The sequence below is a fragment of the Cheilinus undulatus genome, linkage group 11, assembly GCF_018320785.1.
Source record: "Cheilinus undulatus linkage group 11, ASM1832078v1, whole genome shotgun sequence".
Classification (NCBI taxonomy): Eukaryota; Metazoa; Chordata; class Actinopteri; order Labriformes; family Labridae; genus Cheilinus; species Cheilinus undulatus.
The window spans coordinates 27,965,116-27,985,817 of record NC_054875.1 but is presented as its reverse complement, the minus strand read 5'-3'; the positions used below and the strand labels follow the sequence as shown (position 1 = coordinate 27,985,817).

Here is a 20,702-nt window from a genome sequence, read left to right as displayed (position 1 = left end):
CCCTCTGAATGCCAGTTTTGTCACGATGCCACCATGTTTTTTTTATTAAAAAAACAAACAAACAAAAAAAAAAAACGGAAAAATGAATTATTTTTAAAGTATTACATTCATATTCATTTTTTTGTGTTGAATTATTACAACCATGGATGTCAGTGATTAGCAACAACATTGACTATAATGCATCATTATTTTTTTGTGCAATATCAACTACTGACTCTCATATTGCTAAGCACAAAAAATGGGCTTTTCATATGGCAGCTATGAAAAATATACAGTACTACGCAGAAGTTTTAGGCATGTTTGGACCGGAATTTGAGGCTGAAGTAAGGCATGTAAGGGCGAGTACGCCAATCTGAGGGCCCCATTGGGCAGGAAAGAGCATTGACACAATCCAGGACATGCTCTGGATGTCTTTGTACATTACCAAGGGCATAAGAAAATAATCTGATGAAAACAAAACAAAAACCACAGCTTTAGGGCAGAGTTATGGGTAGATTTGGCGCTTAAACATAGCCTAGGGTACTGTTAGGGCCTGTAGGAGGGTTGCCACAACCCCCTGGTTGTTGTGTGTATTTTCTAAGCACCTGAAAACTGTCGGTGGTTGCTGGGCATATTAACAGGGGTGCAAAGGCCCTGACAAAAGAAATGCTGTTAAGCTCGACCTTGGCTGCTGAGCCACACACGTACATGTCAAATGTGTCAACCCTGACTCTGACCGCCCTCCCTCCTCTCTTCAGCCCAGGGTTATGGAACATCAGGACCTTTAAAGCACCATTAGCGCTCTACATGCCTTAAACTTCTGCACAGTACTGTACATTAACATTTTATTTTTTCTTTAATATTTTTCAGCTACAACTGATCTTATTAGTCATATCAAATATGCATGAATTTTTAAGTATTTTAGCCCTTAGCCCAAAGTATTTTTTTGTGTTGTATTATTACAGCCTGGGATATTTCAGTGATAACCAGCAACATTGATTTTTATGCTTTATTTTTTATGTTTAGTGTATTATTTCTCCGTATGCAAAATATGGTCAAAATGACGCCATCTGGTGGCAAGTAGTAGAAATGATCAATTCCAAGGCAAAAGCTCAAATTGACACCCAGATAAAAAAATGCATGTATTGTGCTTTAATGGAAGTGAGAAAAAAAAACTGTAGTTTGAATGGGTTTCAGTGGTGCATTTTTTTGCGCTAAACAGCATGAGAGGAACTTGCTTGTATACAGTGAATTTTAGACTTAGCTGAGCTGGAAATAAGATCAAATACAAACACACAGTCTTGCCAAAATTCCTGCCATATCCATGAATACAGCCAAATTTATCCAGAAATGAATGAAAAGTACCTAAAATGTACACAACCTCCCCTAAGGAGTAAAAATGATTCAATTATTTTTTTCTTTTTTTACCAATGCATGGTCTTCTGTGTGAAATAAAGGACAAGCCAAGATGTTCAGTCCATTTATTTTTACAACAGAATGGGGCAGTAAAGTCTTAAGAACTGATCGGCACACAGATGAAGTATAATGTGAGGGTTGAACACTGCACGTAGTAGAGCTAAAAAAGTAACTGATCCAGAGTCAGCCTACTTAGAAGTCATTTAACACTTACAGTATGATGCGGCCTTGCAGACGTTGTTTAAGATATACAGTATATGATGTTGCCTTACATGGCAACTGCTCTGTGTTCACTTGGCATTGGCCAACACACAAACAGTGAAGAGTGCAATATCCTAAGACTCACAACAACAAAAAAAACCAGCGTATTAAAATAGAAATTTGCATACATGGGTGGGAGGATGGAGTTTCTTTACCATAGGAAAGAGATTTTGGCAAATAAATCTTGGTAAATATGAGTCTGTTTTCCTTTCTCAAAGGAAAAGCTGTACAGCAATGGAGATGGTGTTGTCAAAGCAAGAGAAGAGAGAATGCATTATAGATGCAGCAGCGTAAAGTTGCTTTATCTTCACTTCAGTCATCATTGCATGGATTGAGACGTATACATCAGCGGCACACGACAGAAAACAAGTAAACACTCGCTCAGCCTGGACAGACACTGACAAACAGCAGAGTCTGGTGGGCAGGTAGGGAGCTATGCAGAGGTTCCTGCTACTCTGAAATGTTTAAGTCTTTTGGAAATATCATCTATATCCCAACACCAAGCTTGACACCTGTTATGGTGTCAGCTTTGAATTTCCATTTCCATTTTGAATTTCCAGGTATTGTCCTGATTTCAAGCAAAAGATTGTGAAAACTTATTTATCCAGTCAAAATCAGACCTTGATATGAGATGGTGTGCTTTATTTCTGATATCAGCTGCCTCATGTTTCTTTCCATCTGTGCTAAAATCTGTATTGTGACATGATCGCATTTCTGCATCAGTTAAGCTAAAAAAAAAGGTATAGAAACTTCTGAAACCTTGTCCTTGTCTATGATTCATCAGACAGCCAAAGGAAAATTTACTTCAGTAATGTAGCAGTCCTGAGCACAGCCCCGCACACTGGCCCAACACAACTCTTTGACAACACACACCCAGAAGAAACTGCCCTCTCCAAACCATGATTATCTCCATGACCACATCTTCTTTACAGCAGACGGATATCTGTGCCAAACAGTCTTCAATTCTTCAGTTATACTTTTTTTAATCATTATTGTTATTATTAATTCCTTGCCCCATACTGATAAAGTTTTGCTTTGGTTAGTCCTTGCACATGTTTAGGTGGGCCCAGTGAAGTGTGTGTCTCCCTGGTCAGTCCCTAACCTTCCTCTAGGCATTCTGCATCTCCTTGCCAATTTTGTAACTCAGAATCTTATTCCAGTCGATCTTGGTGCGTGTGACAGGCAGCTGGCGTCGCAGGGCCTTGAAGGTGGTGTCAGACATGGTCTGGTAGTTCTCACTGATTGCAGTCTAAGTACAAAGAGTAGACAGAAACAAATAAACAGTGTGTTATCATTACTATCATTATTCTCTGCATGTTCTAGACAATTTTCATCAGAGAAATATCTACAATAAGACGAGGCTCATAATGTGTGCTGACTTTAAGGTAGCTTACCTGGTAGTCATTTTCCGCATTCTCGATAATGTCAACAAATTCCTTGGCTGTCTGGCTTTCATTCTGTTTGACAAACACAAAGATGATTGTAAGCTTTGGTATAACTAACAGCTAACCTTTTTGTAGACCTGGAGCTCATTTAGCCAGTCTTAAAGTATGCAAGCAGCTAAAGGTATAAACCCCTGCTAAAATACAGTATGACAGTATATAACATGAAATTAACTTCATTTAACAAGAACAACTTGATGAAGATGTTTTTAAAGGATTGAAAAGGCAGAGTGAAAGAAATGGTAAAACATTGATGGTTTTGTTGACATATTAAAAAAGAAGTGGGAAGAAGAGCAAATTTAAATCACATCCCTTTAGAAAGCACAAAAGGTTGTGAACCAGTTCCACCTGTTTTGCTGCAAATTGAAGTGACAATGGTTGCAATGGAGAGGCAAAAGCAAGACGAACCCAAAAAGGGAGCGGTTTTACATAGCTCTTCCAAGATGGCATATTCATAAGTGCAGGCACAAGGATTTCCCAGCACAAACTCTAGAGCATGGCGACAACAAGAGCATAGCAGTTACCAAAGGAGAGCCATAGAAGTGCATCAATCCAGCAGCTAAACTCCTATCTGCTCCTTTGTGCAAGGGAGGAGCATGAGAAGTACCACCAGAACCCTACAAAATGCCCAGCAATGTGTATATTTTCTCCAGGTGACTCCATGAGGACAGCATGAAGGCCTCTAATGAGACCTGTGCTCATGGCCCAGCTCCATGCAGCTCCACTGGTATCCATCTGAGAACATCAGAACTGGTAGGTCAGCAGGCAGGAAAGAGTCTTGAGACACCATGGTAACATTAATGCTGCCTATAAAATCATACAGCTTGACCACTATGACGATAGGTCAGTGATTGTCTGGAGAGGCATATCTTTGGAAGGAAGCACTGACCTCAGTGTCATAGCCAACAGAACTTAGATTGTCAGATTCTGACTGTTAAATCTCACAATGGTGCTGTGAGCCCTTGGTTACTTTTGGTACAGGACCACACCCAGCCTCATGTGGCCACAGAGTGCAGGCAGTCCCTGGATGATGAAGGCACTGACTGGCCTGTCGTTCCTCTGACCAAAATCCCATTAAGCACCAATGCTACATCATGTATCGGTGACCTGACACCACCAAGTTCCACCACAGACTACCCTGGAGCTAACTGACTCCAAGATCAAGGTCCGGGAGAAGATCTTTCAGGACACCATCTATCGACTCATCAGGAGCATGCCCAGACATTTCTGGGGGTAGAGGGGAAGTACACAAGACCAAGTCACATTATGAGGTTCTTTGATAAAATTCAGGCATGCTGAATCATGATGATTTTGGTTTTCAGTGACTGGTGTTAAATCATTTAATTTTCACCGAAATATTTTTGAGTTCTCTTATTTTTTTTTTTTTAGCAGAGTACAGATGATCTTAACACATTTACATTCATGTATACACCCTCATGCCCTTAGAGAAATATCTACAGTTTTCATTCCTGCTTACAAAAACAAGAAAACCTAAAATAGAATACAAATAAATGTCTCTTTACTTACAGTCACTGGTATTGATTCTTCTACTTCCTTATGGCTAACCAACTGCACATTCCCGTCTTCATAATAGTGCACCTGGAGGTGGAAGATTATTATCAGTAAGCTGAAGTTTTTGAAAAGAAAATTTGTCGTCAACTTGTCATTAATAAAGCTGAGCACACTGATGTAATTTCACCTGGATTTTCAACACTCCCACAACTTGAGCAGTGGACTGACCAAGGGTGAGCTTCCACTCTGACCTACAGCGCCCATTCCTGTGTTAGAAATAAAATACAATCAGACTGAAGTGTTCAGAGAACTGAGAGACCAGAAATTCCAGTATAACTACATATTTAAAGTGTTAAACTGGAGCTACATCAACACAGGTTTTGAAAAAACTGTATGTGAGAAAGTCATTATACCAGAAGTTTTTGGGTTGGAACTGATGTCCCTCAATACAGGCGATGATTGTTTGCTGACCATCAACTGTTTTCCCATATACCTGCAACACATAGATGTACAGGCAGATATGGGTGAAGGTCAAATACTTATATACGGCTTCGATTACAGTTTTGTTTATGTCTTACAGTGCAGACACCAGAGGGGTAGTGCTCTTTGACATAGGCACTAAGGGAAGTATCACAGGCATCTCTCCAGCTTCTCAGTGCTGTCTCTCCTTCATATGGCTGCACGTCACTCACTTCTTTTCTTAGGTGGTCAAAGCGGAAGGACAAACAGTTACGGGGGTCAAGGAAACGCCCCTGACCAAGGTCACCATGTTCTGTGATCAGGACCTATGAAGGAAAGAACACAAATTGAGAAAAAGACTTGCTTTAAAATTGTCCTTTTTCGATTAAAAGGAAACCCTTAAGGATGAATCATACCGGCTCATCGTAGCCCTCTAGTTTGGCAGGAGTAAACTGATCCATGTTGTACTGGGCGAAGGAGCTGAACAATAAAATGAGGTAGGATAAGCACTGTTAAAATGGTACAAAAATGTGTTTCTTTAACTGTCTCAGAACACTGGTCAAGTTTAAGATCCTAATGACTTAAAACACATTTTACAAATACATTTCCCATAGAAAAGAAATATTAGACCTGTGTAAATCAAGGGGTTTTGTTTTAATTTTTAAAAATGTTACTTACTGTGATGCCCCCTCTCTGAGGAGGTTGTCATTGTTGAGGAGAAGCCGCACATCTAGCAAGACAAAGACGGACAATATGTGTAGGTTCTTGTCAAGAAATAGGTCAAAATTTTATTATTAAAGGCAAAATTATTGTTTAGAGTTGTGACTGATCATGTTATTTTACCTCACCAACTTTCTTAGCATGTTTCAGATTGCGACACCATAGACTACTGTGACTGTACACATTGCTTTTGATGCCCATGTGGCTTTTATGTTGTCTTTTTTACTATTTTATTTGTGCTGCCATTGAAACATAGCTGCGAAAATGCTGTTGATATTTTTGGGGAATTACAATAAAGATCTATTCTATTCTTCAATGCCTTTACTGTAGACAAGACAGTGGATAGAGTCAAAAACTGGGAAGAGAGAGAAGGGAATGACATTAGGAAAGGAGCCACAGGCCAGATTTGAACATAAGCTGCTTGCAAGAAGACAACACCCCCTGTGAAAGGGGTGTACAGACATAACCACTAGGCTTTCTAGGTTTTACTTTTGAGTTATCTTTATATTTTTTTTACTAAAAGAAGCACTGTCATCCCTTTATCATGTCTTGTTTTACCCTTACTATGTGTAAAAGGAGGCTTACTCACTGTAACCTTAATCTACCTATGGTTACAAATGAAGTTACCTGACCTTTCTTAAATCACATTGTATTTGGTACTGTATCATTACATGCATTGCTTTACAACAGCTACTTATTACCATTGAAGACTTCATTGAACTCTCCCGGGGGGGCATGAGTCACAAAGTTGGCCGCAATGCGGACCTAGCAGGGACAAATGAATGTGACACATTAATTAATATTTTGCAACAACATCCAATTTCCATCCAACAAGCACAAGAGAAATACAACAGTGCAAAAAATATCAAAACTGTGATGTAAAATTGTATTCATAAGAAATTTAACACATTTCTTTTCAACACACTCATAATGAATATTTGATTTTTATATGTCAAAAATACTAAGAAAAGAGCAAAAAATGTCTTCGAACAAATTGTTCTTAGAATATAAATAATACTTCAGTGGGAGTACTTGGAATAAGATAAAAATTGAGGAATAAACAATAACACCTGGTAAACAGCTCATCAATACATGATATTCAACGCAGTTAAGAAATTGTCTTGTTGCAATATGATCTGTCTTGTTTCTAACTTTCAAACAACTTGCTGGTAATAATACAATTGTACTGTTGCTTCCACAGTAAACATAATGATCGACTGTAGCAGTATGATTGCAGACTGTCGTTGAGAGTAATTCCACTTTGCCTCCAACTGGTAATGTGTCCAGCTGTCACTGGTATTACAGAGGGTGTCACTATCAGGCTGCATCTAAACTGCAGACACCCCATACCCTGATCTAAAGCCATGTGAGGCTGACAAGTATTTGAGCTGCAACTGAATCTGTTTGACCCAGAAATCCAGAGCATAGTAACGTTAGCCGCTAATGTTAGCTTACGTTATAAGAGAGGAATACGTTGTTCTCACAGTAATTGTTGCACACTGACAGGAACATGGAAACACGCCTAGTAGAAATGGGCATCGGCCAATGCTTACCCCTGTATTTGTATATAACTTCGAAAAAAGTTGTTGCTTTAACTACCCAGGGTTTGAACCCTCCTATTCGATTTCACCGCTAACCAATTAAGCTTTGACTAGCAGTGGCTAGTTGGCTAGTTGTAGCGTCCAAACAGAACTTTCATTTTGATACAAAAACGGAATACTATATTTTCTGTTTTAAACTACAGAGTGAAACCGAATGAAAATGCAATACCAACAACTCTTCTAAAATGAGAGGAAATAGCCTAAAGCAAAGAATTTAAGGCTCCAAACCTTCTCATCATCTGACAGCGGTTCCTCAAAGTCAGCCATCTTGGCTCTTTGTGACCCCACCTACACCAGCTGACTGACAGAAACAGTGCAATCGTGGTCATTCACTTGAATCTCACCTATACTGGGATTTTAATACACGATAAGTTTGACGTAATGTTTGAACGCGGTTTTCCATGAGACAACACAAAAATAAGCGTTAACTCTTTGTTATAATGTACTATACTGGTCCACAGACTTTGGTTTATAACCGTTTATAACTCCAGAGGGCGTTAATTGAGCAGTTACTTATTTGTCTTCTGCTTCCGGTTGAGAGACGTGTCCTTACTATGCCTTCAAAATAAAAGCACATTTATATACAAGTCATATTAGCAAGCCATTAAATTTAGGTGAGACGTTCTAAGCTTTTTGTCATATGTTGCGTGTTGCCTTGTTGACTTAAACGTCATTTTTTTCTTCTGGCCTAGTTTAATTGTGAAAGATGTAATAAGAATTTAGCTTTAGTTCTGAAGTGATTACCGGAAACTTTGTGTCCACTTTTATGAGCTTTACAATGGAACACCCACTCCATTGTACTACTAACTGCTTGATATTTGCAAAGTAGCGACACACATCGATCCTATCATGGAGTCACAGGTATTACTAAACGGGCTTTTAATTCGATTATGAACATGTACAGAGTTACAGAAATAGTCTTTATAGTTTTAAAAATTTCCAGCTAAGATTCGTAACGCTGTCATGCCATTTTGAACATAGCTTAATTAATAACGCTAGCCAGCTCACAAGTCAAGCTAGCAGATTGTCCTGTTGTTTGTCTGCTGCTACAGGAAGTTCCTGGTTAGTGTAAATTCGCCAGACTGTGCTAGAAACTAATAAGCTTGATTGCGTTGTCAGTTTTTTCCTATATCATTGTATTCTCATTCAGCAAGGTTGAACTGTTAACATTTTTATCAATGTACTGGTGTTTTCAATTGAAAACTGTTTACTTTTCATTAACTCGTTGGCTAGCTTACTAGCAAAGAAATGAATAGGGCATTGTTAGCTGTGAGACAATTCGTGTCATTGAGTCGTAGTGTGAGTTTTTCTGCTGCTTGTTGTCAGGTGATTACCAGCCCTGAGGAAATTGTCAGGCTTTACAAAGAACTCAGCCTCTTCCCTTCATTAAGCAGAGCAGATATTGGACCTGTCATTACGTCCCAGTATGGAGGCAAATACAGCAACATCTACACAGGTAGATATCAACATTATCTTTTACTATGGTTTTATTGTGTGTTCTCAATAACATTCATAGAGTTGTATTTATTGCAGAATGGAGCCAGCGTGATCTGGAGAGAAATGAGAACGTCAAGTTCTGCAGACAGTACATTGTATTCCATGATGACAAATCGGTAGTCTTCTCTGGAGCCTCTGGAAACAGCACTGAAATCAAAGGAGAGTATGTAAACATTTTTACATTTCTCTGGGGTGGTGTTAAAAAAGTAATAATCAACACTGTGATGAGTTCAACATTTTGTCTGAAAAGGGATTGAGGGACCCATCAGCCTGCACTCCGTTTTGACTCAACTTGTGTCTCCTGACAGGTTGCTCAGTAAGGATTCACCTTCTGGTGAAATGAAGGCTGTGGTCAGAGAGTGCACAATCAAAGGGGAGGACACACAGTTTCTGGAGGTTTGTGTTCTGTTGTCCCTGATCCATTATTGAGTCCTTTACAATCTGAAAAATAGTCTTTTCCACTTTTCATTGACTTATGTGAGGTGTTCATCTGCATCTATCTGCCAGTTGTTAGTACCTGCAGTGAAGGTTCAAAATCCCATCTGTGTTTGCATTATGAACCTGATATTTTACACTCTTCTACCCTGTCATCCTGCAGATCTGGAGTAAAAACATCAAGATGAAGAGTATCAATCTGACAGCTTTAAAGAAGCATGGCAAAGTCTATGAAGATGGTAAGGTATCTGCAGTTCAAATACCGGTTTATATAAAATGTTGCCTTTACATTTGTTGTTTAGCTGTCAATAACACTGTGCTCTACTTCCACAGACCAGTTTGGCTCTCTGGTTTGGTCCCATTCTGGGACCCACCTCTTATATGTGGCAGAGAGGAAGAGGCCCAAGGCAGAATCTTTCTTCCAGGTCTGTTGACAAAGCTGTATTCAGAGTTAATTAGTTATAACTCCTGAGTTTTTCACAGGTTTAACATTTTACTAACATCAACACGTGTTGCATTAAACACTACACAAACTAACAGACTGCTTTAAGTAGGGCTTGATTGCTGTGTTGTAGAGTTATTAGATTGGAGAGAAATGAAAACATGCTCACCAAACAGGTTCAAAATTATCTCAAAGATAATGGCATGCAACTAAAGTAAGCCTATCATTCAATCAAAGAAAAATGCAAAATCAGGCATTTTAAAAATATTTTTAGTGGAAAACACTCCTGGTATTTTACATGCCTCAAACTATTAATAGATTGACAATTAACATTGATAGGGTTGTCGCCACTGGAAGCTGAAAAACAAGTTCTCAGCTCTCTGATTAATGCAATGTTGTTTCAGTATTTACTTAAAGAGTACAGCATCTATTATTAAAATAAAGTCTGACTAGTTGCCAATCACTCTGTTCTCTGTTTCTTTGTTTCTGTGTATAGTCTAACTCCACAGCTTTATCATCTATTGGAGATGAGGAGGAGGCCATACGGGTGGAGAAAAAGGAAGCTGTAAAAGTGAATGGAATAAAAAATTTTGAAACATAAAAATTTTTAATGCTCAAACTGTAGTTTAACATACATGACACTTTTACATAAGCTTGAAATGTTCTTGCTCCTTTTTTTTTTCTCCCTGCAGGGGGAGCAGTTTGTCTTCCATGAGGATTGGGGAGAGGCACTGGTTAGTAAGAGCCGTCCAGTGCTTTGTGTCTTGGACATAGACGGTGACAGCGTCTCTGTGTTGGAGGGAGTGCCCGAAAATATCTCACCTGGACAGGTTGGCACTGCAGTTTATGTGACAATGCATGGCTCTGTTTGAAGTGTTCTTCATATATCCTTGTAGTATTGGTGTTGCATTTTAAAACAATTTCTCATTCTCCAGGCGTTTTGGGCTCCGGGTGACACAGGCGTAGTGTTTGTAGGCTGGTGGCATGAGCCTTTTAGACTGGGCCTCAAGTACTGTCCAAACAGGAGGTAATCACCTTTTGTACTAAGACGGATTAACTCATGTTATTCAAAATGCCTTTATGCTCACACTTGAAGTTATTTAGGTTTAATTATTTTGTCTTTTAGGTCATCTCTCTTCTATGTGGATCTCACTGGTGGGAAATGTGGTAAGGGAATGGCTGTTTTTCTTTTTTCGTGACCATCTTTTTAGTAATTTTTGACAGAGATTTCAGGTGAACATCATCTTGTAATTTTAGTTAAAAAAATAAAACTATACCATTCTGACTCTGGTAGTGAGAAGACAAAATAACAACATAAATCGGCAAATATACAGTTTCTTAAACCCATGAGTTTCACTGAGATGTATATTGTCACAAATACACTGCCAGAATTTCAGGAAAAAAATATTTAAATAAGTTACTAAATACAAAGTGCAGCAGATTAAATAGAATAATATTATTTTCAAATATTGACAAGAAAATCTTATTGCCATACGTGCAAACATTTAGGGTTCAGTTTAAGGGAGGAGTGGGGAGCTGACGGAGTGCCAAGAGTTTTGCCTCGTTGCTATTGTTGTGCAGTTGGAAGCAGGTATGCTGAGTCACATGGGTATTGGCTTCAGTTTTGGCGAGGACATCACATTTTTCGAGCACAGGTCTTTAAATTTTTGCAATGAAACACTTTATTTCCTGTTATCTGGTATTTTTTAATGCATACATTCTTTATTGAATTGCCTTGTTTTATGAAAGAACTCACAGAATCACTCACTTTTTTCATTTAAATTAGTCTAAAGGTCTTGCTTTCAGTTCCCCCATTAATTTTCTCATTTATGTCATCATTCACAGTCTAGTGATGCTTATGCAGAAATAACAGAGAAGTTTTCTTCTACATTTTGGTTATCTAGATCAGTTGTTCCAAACCTTTTTTCCTTTGCCCCCTAAGAAAAGCTAAGCCCCCCAGGATCCACATGGAAAATAAAAACATCAATGTTAATGGTTTACATTTATAAAATCCCTACAGAAAAGGCCTATACAAGCTTGTTCTTGCCAAAAGATCTATGTATAAACTATGATAAAAAAAAATTTACAGAGCTTTGCCAGTCCTGTCCCTGTCCTGATATTTTCAACTAGCTTTTTCCTTCATGAAGGTTTGTCCCCCTTCTTGCTCATGTAGAGTGCAGTCGTGCACACACCTTGATTGGGTTGTGGGTTAATGGGATGTGAGGGGCTAAGATTCTGTGTAGGTGTGTATAGTGTGTGTAGAATGTGATTCATAGACTATCTGTAAACTTAGCTGTCTTCAAAAAATACGGATCGGTGTATATGGATTATTATTAGTAGGGCAGTGAAATTATAGGACTTTCCCAGGAGGGATAACACAACGAGAGGTGGGTGGGAAATGGCCTTAAAATATGGAAGAAACCTAGGGAAAATGGTAGAGTTGGCAGCTTTGATTCTTAGTTATTGGCCTTTTCTTTTATTTAGACCTCTACAACATGAAATAAATGAAGTTAAACACTTACATATACTCAATATATAAGTCTTGTGCTTTGTAATCTCCTGTAAGATATGTTAACATGAAGTTGTTCTTGTTTAACTTGTTTTAAGCATTACATTTAAAACATTTACATGTTTAGTCAGAGTGAAGACCTGTAGCTGGTTTTTGGTAATTTTTTGTTGTGTCCCTTCAGAGCAGCTGTCATCAGGCACCAGTGCTGTGTGCTCCCCCAGGCTGAGCCCTGATCAGTGTCGCATTGTTTACCTGGAATGTTCTGTCTTTGGACCACACATGCAGTGCAGCCGCCTCTGTATGGTAGGGCAGGACTTAGCCTCTTTGATCGTTAACACATTGGCACTTCACTTATAATACTTTCTGTACAAACTTGACAGGCTACATAGCAATAGATGTGTTTCACACAGTGTTTCAACTTATTACATTGCTAAAGCAAAATACATACTTTTTCCTCTTCTGTTGATATTTCTAGTATGACTGGTATACTAAGAAGACCTCTGTGGTGGTGGATGAGGTTAAGAGGCCTACAGAAGGTAAGAAGCTTTATGATATTAGTGCACATTTTTCACACTTATATTAAATTAAATTGCATCTGTATGTATTTGTCAATCATTACAGATGGCTTTGCTGGTATCTACAGCTCTCAGTTGTCCCCTCAGTGCTGGTCAGCTGATAGCCAGCGGATTATTATATCTTGCCCTCAGCGCAGTCGCAAGGTACAGGAAAGCTCTGGGAAATGGCTTTTCATACTCACAAGTATAATAGGGTGTATTTTAAAGTAGTATTTTCTCAAAGAAAGATATTCAAGTGAATAATATTTCAATAAGTAGTTAATACAAAGGTATTTTCTTTTTTGTAGGATCTGTTAATGGTGGATATAAGCACTGGGAGTATCACCTCTCTGACTTCAAGTGAGTCACAAGATACAGCGTTACTCAGGACTAGGTCTATTCCTTTTTCAGTTCTGTCTCTTAATAGCTGCTTTGCCAGTGTAACTATGGTTGTTGAATATGTTAAACCCTTTTTTAAAAATTTGTGTCTAATAATGTTCTTTGTTTGTCTGTAGAGTCTGTTATTGGTAACTGGTGTCTGCTGAACATGGAGAGAGATTTGATGGTGGTCAGCTGCTCCTCTCCAAACAGCCCTCCAAGTCTGGTAAGCTGTTTTTTTTTTTTCTTTGAACAATGAGATTTTAGTTGTAGCTTAAAGTATCTAAGTACTTAAAAATACAACTTCTCGTGATGCAGAAGGTGCTGATGCTGTTATAATATTTTCTGTGTCCAGAGGGTGGGCTTCCTTCCTCCCAGGGATTCTCAGGAGGAAGTTGCCTGGGTTATTTTGGAAGACTCTCAGAAGTTACCTGATATTGATTGGCAGATCTTGACTTTCACCCCACCTCCAGAGCAAAACAACAGTCAATATCGTAAGAATTTAAAGTTTGAATATAAAAAGATTCAAATTAAGAATTGCTTCATATAGACAAATAGTGCCTACATTCATACACACTGCAGTATGCTGTAACAGCTTCACGATAATCAATATCTGATAAATGTTGTCAAACCTAAGTTGAAATTGTAATTTCAAAGTAGGGCTGCATGAGATATATATATATATATATCAGTTTTTTGTACTCTCACCTTTTTAAAGATGTTTTTTTTTGGGGCTTTTGCCTTTATTAGAGTTGGCAGTCGAAAGGAGATAGGTACTATGGGGGAGAGAGAGTGGGGGAAAATATGCACCAAACATGTGCCAAGACCAGGAATCACCCCACAACCAGTGCTTAAACACTGAAAATAGAAATAGCTAAAATCACATTCAGTGCAGCACAAAACTAAGAAATAAACTCTAATTCCAAGATGATAGAATTACAATGGCAAGAATCAAATGTTAATTGCTCATATTAAGCTTATAGAAACTGCATATATTTTTAATATCTTATTGTACTTTTTAAATATCAATATACAGTGCTATGCAGAACTTTTAAGCATTTTTGGGACAAAAATTGAGGCTGAAGTAAAGAGTAGATACGCCTGAGAGCATCATCAGGCAGGAAGGAGGATTGACACAACCTCAGTTGTGCTCAAGATGTTGTTGAATATTATCAGGGGCATGGGAAAATAATCTTTTGAACAATAAAAACATCAAAGTCCACAGCTTTAGGGGCAGAGTACAGGGTGGATATGGCGTGTAAGCACGGCCTAGGGTACCATCCAGAGAGGTAGTGCTGTAGATGTCCTAAGAGTCTGGGGTGAAAAGGCTTGGACAAAAGAGATGCTGTCAAGCTGGACCTTGGCTGCTGAGCAATGTGCATGTGACGACATGCGTCGAGCTTGACTCCTCACCAGCCCCAGATTGTGGCACGTCTGGCCCCACAGTGAATGCTTAGTGCTCTGCATGCCTAAAATTTTAGCATACAACTGTATATGACAGAAATAAAGTATTGACTTAGATATGTTTACTTTATAAAGTGTCCTATATAATAGTTCTGGCTATCAGATAGTTAGCCATCTGTTTTATATTAATAATGACGTGTTAAATTCAACTAACACTGGATGCAAAAGATTTGTAGAAAGATTTGCTTTTTCATGCAAAACAATGAGGTAGTGAATGAGGACAGTTAACTCTACCTAATTTCTGCCATCAGTTGAGGAGTACAGAAGTTTATGTGAGGAATCTTCTATGGACAGCAGGCAGAATCATTTTATCTTTCAGAACAAAAAGCGTTAAATAGATATCACTGTCTTTCTGACACATAAAAAACAGTGTTCGTAATCTTAGGAGTGACTAACTAATTAATATTCTATAAATTCTTCCAGCTGGCCTTGATTTTGAAGCTTTGCTGATCAAACCGAAGGAGATTAAAGATGGAGTGAAGCTGCCTCTTATCGTCACTCCTCATGGTCAGTTATTTTTATTATTTTCTTGTGTGCAAACAGAATCAGCAGTCAGGAAGCATTGCGTTTTTGTTGTTTTAATATCAATTACAAGATTATGAAATGATAAATTCATGTTTGGAGTGGAGTGTCAGAATGCTTGATTTTTAAGTCTAATCTCAGGATGAAATCTGTTAACGTGTTTAGATCTGTTCCTTATACAGTCATAGATGAAAGTATTGGCACCCCTGGAATTTTTCCAGAAAAATACACCATTTCTCCCAGAAATTGTTGCTATTACAATTTTTTTTGGTTCATTTTATTTATGTGCATTGGAACAACACAAAAAAAAACAGAAGAACAAAGCCAGAATTGACATAATTTTAAACAAAACTCATAAATGGGCTGGACAAAATTATTGGCACCCTTTTTAAACTGTGGGTAAATCATTTTATTTCAAGCATGTGATGCTCATTTAAACTGACCTGTGGCAAGTAACAGGTGCTGGCAATCTAGAAATCACACCTGAAGCCAGTTAGAATGTATAAAAGTTGACTCAACCTCTGTGTTATGTGTCTGTGTGTGTCACACAAAGCATGGAGAAGAGAAAGCAGGGCTCTGGTCAGTGAGCGTGTGGGTTTGCTCAGCTCTGGTCATAGAGTCAGAGGGAATGAGCAGGAAACCAGGACTCAGAAATTAAACATTCATGTTAACAAGATAAATAGCATAAGGCTATTTAGTTTGTTTAATAAAGGGACCAGGTATAGTCCTGCTCTATAGGAAAGGCATCCTTACATGACTTCTGTTGTGATCTGGCGCTTTATGGAAAATTGACTAGATGTTTTGGGGGGGGGGGGCACCCCCATAATAGAATGGTAGGGGAAACACTGTTCTCCATTTTTTTTTTTTTTTTAACTAAGACTGCAGTGCTCAACGTGCATTTGTTTTACATGCATTTAAACCATTGAGGATAAGCATGCAGACACAGCTGGGGTTGATAACATACTGTGTTTTTTATCATTTCTTTTTTTCCAAGGGGGTCCTCACTCAGTGATTGTGGCTGAGTGGCTTCTCTCATCATCTGTGCTGTGCCAGATGGGCTTTGCCATCCTACTGGGTAAGTTAAATGTTAATGTGAGTAATTTCTACTTAAAGCTTATAAGAACTGTATTTATTGTGGAAACTTATCAACAACTTTAACCAGTTGTCTGCTTTCAATAGAACAATCCAGTTGCATATCTCAGTTTGTCAGCAAGCTCCATGGCTTCAGAGTGTTTTGTATTTCCTTAGTGACAAATTGCTTTAAATGTTTCCTTCTGTATGGATTGAGACTCTGGTGTGGAGTTTTCAGCTGCTTATGAAACAGATAAGAATTAAAAGGGACACCTCTTTATGACCTATAAAAGCAACCAAGAGCATAAGCAACAATACTAAGTCTTTTTTGTAATATGTAGTACTCTTGAACGCTGTCTAAGATAAGTGTAATATCAGACAATTTACAGCCCACTGAAGACAGTCGTATTTACATTTTACACAGCAGATACTCATGAGTGAGTAACAAATCTGACTGATTAGAGACATTTGCTGGCACATTTACAAAGATTTAGGACAAAATCAGAAGAGAACAGACTTTTTTGCTTTTTACACAGGATGCACCAATATCAAAACAAACCAAAAGTTCCCCAGAGAATTGAACATAAAAGCTGTCTCTGAAGCCTGCTGCTTTTCTGCAAATATACATAACCACACCTAGTTTGGTGTTGCTAGGCACTGTTAAAAGAGACAAATTAGTGCCAGAGCAGAAGTATTCGGGCTAATAATCTGATGAGTTACTGAAACTTTTCTTTCTTCTCCATCATCTTTTATGTTTTAATAGAAACATTTTTAGTTGTTTCATCGGGGAAGTTGTAGCTGCTTAATATAGTCTGTTGAGTTTTGCGTCACACAAGGGAAAAAAAACCACTTCTGGTTTCACCTTCTTGAACAGGTTGTTTTTCAATCAGCCATGAGTTTGAAAGAGAAGACCGGTCTTGATTGTATAATGGTACATTGTCATCATCAGCGCTGAAACAAACATGTCAATATGTTGCTGTTTCCCTTTTTTATGAAGTGAACTATCGTGGCTCTCTTGGATTCGGCCAGGACAGTATCCACTCATTACCTGGCAATGTTGGCGACCAGGATGTCAAGGATGTTCATGTAAGAATAATACAAGATGTATAAAACCATGACAAATACGTTTTTAATAAATGGAACTAATTCGTAAACAAGTATTTTGTTTCTGCTGTCAAAAAAAAGACAAGGGCATTTTTTCATGGTGATATGGAACATGATTCTGGCTGGTGTAGTTTCTATTTTTTTTGACATTCATCACCATAGTTCATGGGAGTCAGGGAGTAAAGTTACTTTTTTGACATATTTTAGTCCTTTAACGTGCGTTTTTCTCCTCTGAAAATTCCTCTTTCTTGTGTCTTCCTTTTAGTTCGCTGTTGAAAGTGTCCTGAAAGGTGCAGAGTTTGATGCACAGAAGGTGGCTGTTTCTGGGGGTTCCCATGGTGGTTTCCTGGCCTGTCACCTCATCGGCCAGTACCCGGGCTTCTACAAGGCCTGTATAGCTCGTAACCCTGTCACCAATCTGGCCTCTATGATTGGCAGCACAGACATCCCAGACTGGTAAGGCTGTCACATTGTTTTATATTTTCATGCATCAGTTGCACACAGCCACTCATCTTGTGTTGTTTTATCATTTCTACCCATGACATTTCAGCATGACAGCTGTGAGTTAGTGAGTGGGATAAAGGCCATGAGTGTGCCTCACTGTTAGTAATGGAGGTGTTCAATAATGCACAAACAAACACTGTGGGAACTAAAGACCTCAAAGCTATTCAGTGATATTTTTTTCCTGTGGTGTTTAACTTTGACTTTTGCAGGTGCATGGCTGTGACTGGCTTTGACTACAGCACTGACTGTTTGCCTGATCCAGCTGTTTGGGAACAGATGTTGAACAAGTCTCCCATTAAACACATCCCACAGGTAGGTGAGACACAACGCATATGTTCTCTGCTTCCCCTCACCACAGATATTGAAAAGTAAAAATTCATTTTCTTTCTTAAAGTTGGTAGAAAAACATGAAGAGATTTTTAAAAATGCATGAATAACCACACAAGGAAAAAAGGTGACTCTATAATACAGTTTCACCCAAAGGGAAAAATTCTGCAATTCTCAATTGGGTAATCTGAAGAAAAGCTTGGATGTGCCTTTACCAATTATGTGTTTTAAACATGGTTGATTGATTGATTTAATTTTATAATTATGTCATGAATAAACAATATCCTTAGCCCAAACAGGCTTATAAGACACCATTATTAATACAAAGGACCAGAAAACAGTTGTAGCAGCTTGACTATCCCGGTGATTCTTCCAGTCTTTAGCTTCAAAAGGGGCTAACTTATAAACACTGACAGTAAACAACCACTCGAACCATTAGAATAGAATTAAAGAGTGCATGTCAAAATTGTACCTAAGGTTTGCTGATGTCACATAATAACTTGTAAGTTTGCAAAAATTGATGGTAAAAGCACTTTTCATGGTGCTGAGGCAGAAATAGCATTTTTGTCAATTCTCCTCGACATTGGTGCTTGGGAGTGACAGAAAAAAATACAGTGCCCTTTTTTTAACGATTTAGGGAAATTAATATAATTTTGATTTATTATGCAGTTATTACTTTAAGGTCCTATTTGTATGTACAGTATTTCTCAACAAACAAGCGATAATTAATTCTATAACACACAGATTATTTAGTAGATTAAGCAATGGCTGATCAGTTTTGAAAAAATATATAATTGCAGTTTAACTCAATTGGACATGAATTGTTGTAATGAGGAGGGTGATAATTTCAATTTTTCTCACTTTTAATCAGACAAACATATACAAAAAGAAGAAAATATGATTTGCATTTTTGGTTGGTTTTCTGTGATTTTAATTCCTTAACCTTCATGTCAAAAACTCCCATGGCTTGGCCACCAGACTTGATGCTTTGTCTCCGTATGATACCAGAGTTTACACAGCCTAACACTGTCATTGGCTTGCACAGCTCTGCAAATTACACTCTGGCTGAGAAGCATCACCAGGACCAATCCAGAAAATCGAAACTGTGAACTGTCATGGTGGTACTTCTTTTTTCCACTCCCAAATCTGTCCTCTCTTTCTGTAGTTGCTAAAAACCTATCAGTATCACCCCAACACAGAAGTTGGCGAAGCAGATCACTTAATTTCTGGTCTGTTTCACGTATTTTTTGTGCTTGTTGCCTTTATTTGGAAAGGACAGCTTAAGATAGTAAGGAAATATGGGGAGAGGGAGTAAGGGGAAGACATGCACCAAACAATCCTGTGACCAATGCGTTCAAGACCATAGTCTCTGTTCTTGGGTGCTTGCTCCACCAACTGAACTAAACCAGCGCCCTGGTCCGCCTCACATTTTGAAAACTGCTGACATACACGAGTAGATCAAAGCCAATGTACATTCATATTACAATGAATTATTTCTGATTCTTCTTCACTAAGGAGATGTAATCGTTAATCATGACATTTGGTTTGGTATATTATTTTGTCAACTTTATGAGTATCTGAGTAATTGAATGGATTTTAAAAACTAATTTAGAATTGTTGTCTGAGTTATAGGTTCATTATTTGTTCATTGTGTTGACTGAACTTTGAATAAAAAAATCTGTTCTGCTGTAAGTATGCAACTTCATCTGTTGATACACAATTTAGTTTCAACAAACAATTTGTCATGCAGGTACAGACGCCAGTGTTGCTTACCTTAGGGGAAGATGACAAGCGTGTGCCTAGCAAGCAAGGAATTGAATATTACAGAGCTCTCAAAGCAAAACAGGTCCCAGTGCGGTAAGCAGCTTGTCTCAGATAAATGTTTTATTTCTTATGTCGGGTGTACACTGATCAAGGCTTTTATTGGCAATCATCTATTGCTCCGATGTTTTTTTGTTTTTTTTTAAATCTAGGTTGCTGTGGTACCCAGGGAACAATCACTCTCTCTCCAAGGTGGATGCAGAGTCTGACGGCTTTATGAACATTGCTCTGTGGATAATTCAGCACTTGTGTCAGTGATGGTAAATACGAAGTGATAGGACACTACTGTGTGTAAGGGATATTCTACTTTTATGAGGTTCAAGCCAAAGAATTTAAAGTGCTTTCCAACACAAGGATATGTTGTACTTTTTAATCTATCTCTATCGAGGGTTGTTTCCAAGGTTGTTTTCTAAAAGTAGATGGACTGTTTTATTGCAGCACTTTAATAAAAATACATTTGATGCAGTTTAAATTCATCTGAAACACTGTTAGTGTGGACAATTTTGCTGTCTCTACATAACTTAGAAACTAAGGGCTTCTCAGTCTGCTGTTTATGTTTGAGACAAAAATAGATCCATAATTGCTTTTTTTTTCTTTGCTTAGTGTAAAAAAATCAATATTGGTTTGATTTCATATCAGTGCACTTAATAAAGTTGTTATGAAAATACTTAGTGTCATATGTAT

General features: G+C 38.1%; 2 protein-coding genes across 2 annotated transcripts; one reads left to right on the top strand and one right to left on the bottom strand.

The window, feature by feature from the left end:
* Positions 1 to 1,446: 1,446 nt before the first annotated feature.
* Positions 1,447 to 7,707, bottom strand: capza1b (capping actin protein of muscle Z-line subunit alpha 1b). Its single transcript, XM_041800072.1, has 10 exons — positions 7,619 to 7,707; positions 6,491 to 6,554; positions 5,748 to 5,799; positions 5,486 to 5,549; positions 5,189 to 5,395; positions 5,024 to 5,103; positions 4,798 to 4,876; positions 4,626 to 4,697; positions 3,051 to 3,113; positions 1,447 to 2,905 (listed from the first exon to the last, which is right to left on the bottom strand). The coding sequence occupies exons 1-10, from the start codon at positions 7,655 to 7,657 to the stop codon at positions 2,765 to 2,767; spliced, it is 861 nt and encodes a 286-aa protein (XP_041656006.1). The 5' UTR covers positions 7,658 to 7,707; the 3' UTR covers positions 1,447 to 2,764.
* A 455-nt stretch (positions 7,708 to 8,162) lies between these two features.
* apeh (acylaminoacyl-peptide hydrolase) lies at positions 8,163 to 20,685 on the top strand. Its single transcript, XM_041798419.1, has 23 exons — positions 8,163 to 8,251; positions 8,717 to 8,846; positions 8,924 to 9,050; positions 9,196 to 9,283; positions 9,486 to 9,561; positions 9,656 to 9,747; positions 10,261 to 10,335; positions 10,457 to 10,594; positions 10,700 to 10,791; positions 10,891 to 10,931; positions 12,455 to 12,576; positions 12,749 to 12,809; positions 12,895 to 12,992; positions 13,136 to 13,187; positions 13,343 to 13,431; positions 13,561 to 13,699; positions 15,093 to 15,176; positions 16,186 to 16,266; positions 17,260 to 17,348; positions 17,632 to 17,822; positions 18,080 to 18,182; positions 19,948 to 20,054; positions 20,171 to 20,685. The coding sequence occupies exons 1-23, from the start codon at positions 8,240 to 8,242 to the stop codon at positions 20,274 to 20,276; spliced, it is 2,193 nt and encodes a 730-aa protein (XP_041654353.1). The 5' UTR covers positions 8,163 to 8,239; the 3' UTR covers positions 20,277 to 20,685.
* The last annotated feature ends 17 nt before the right edge of the window (positions 20,686 to 20,702 follow it).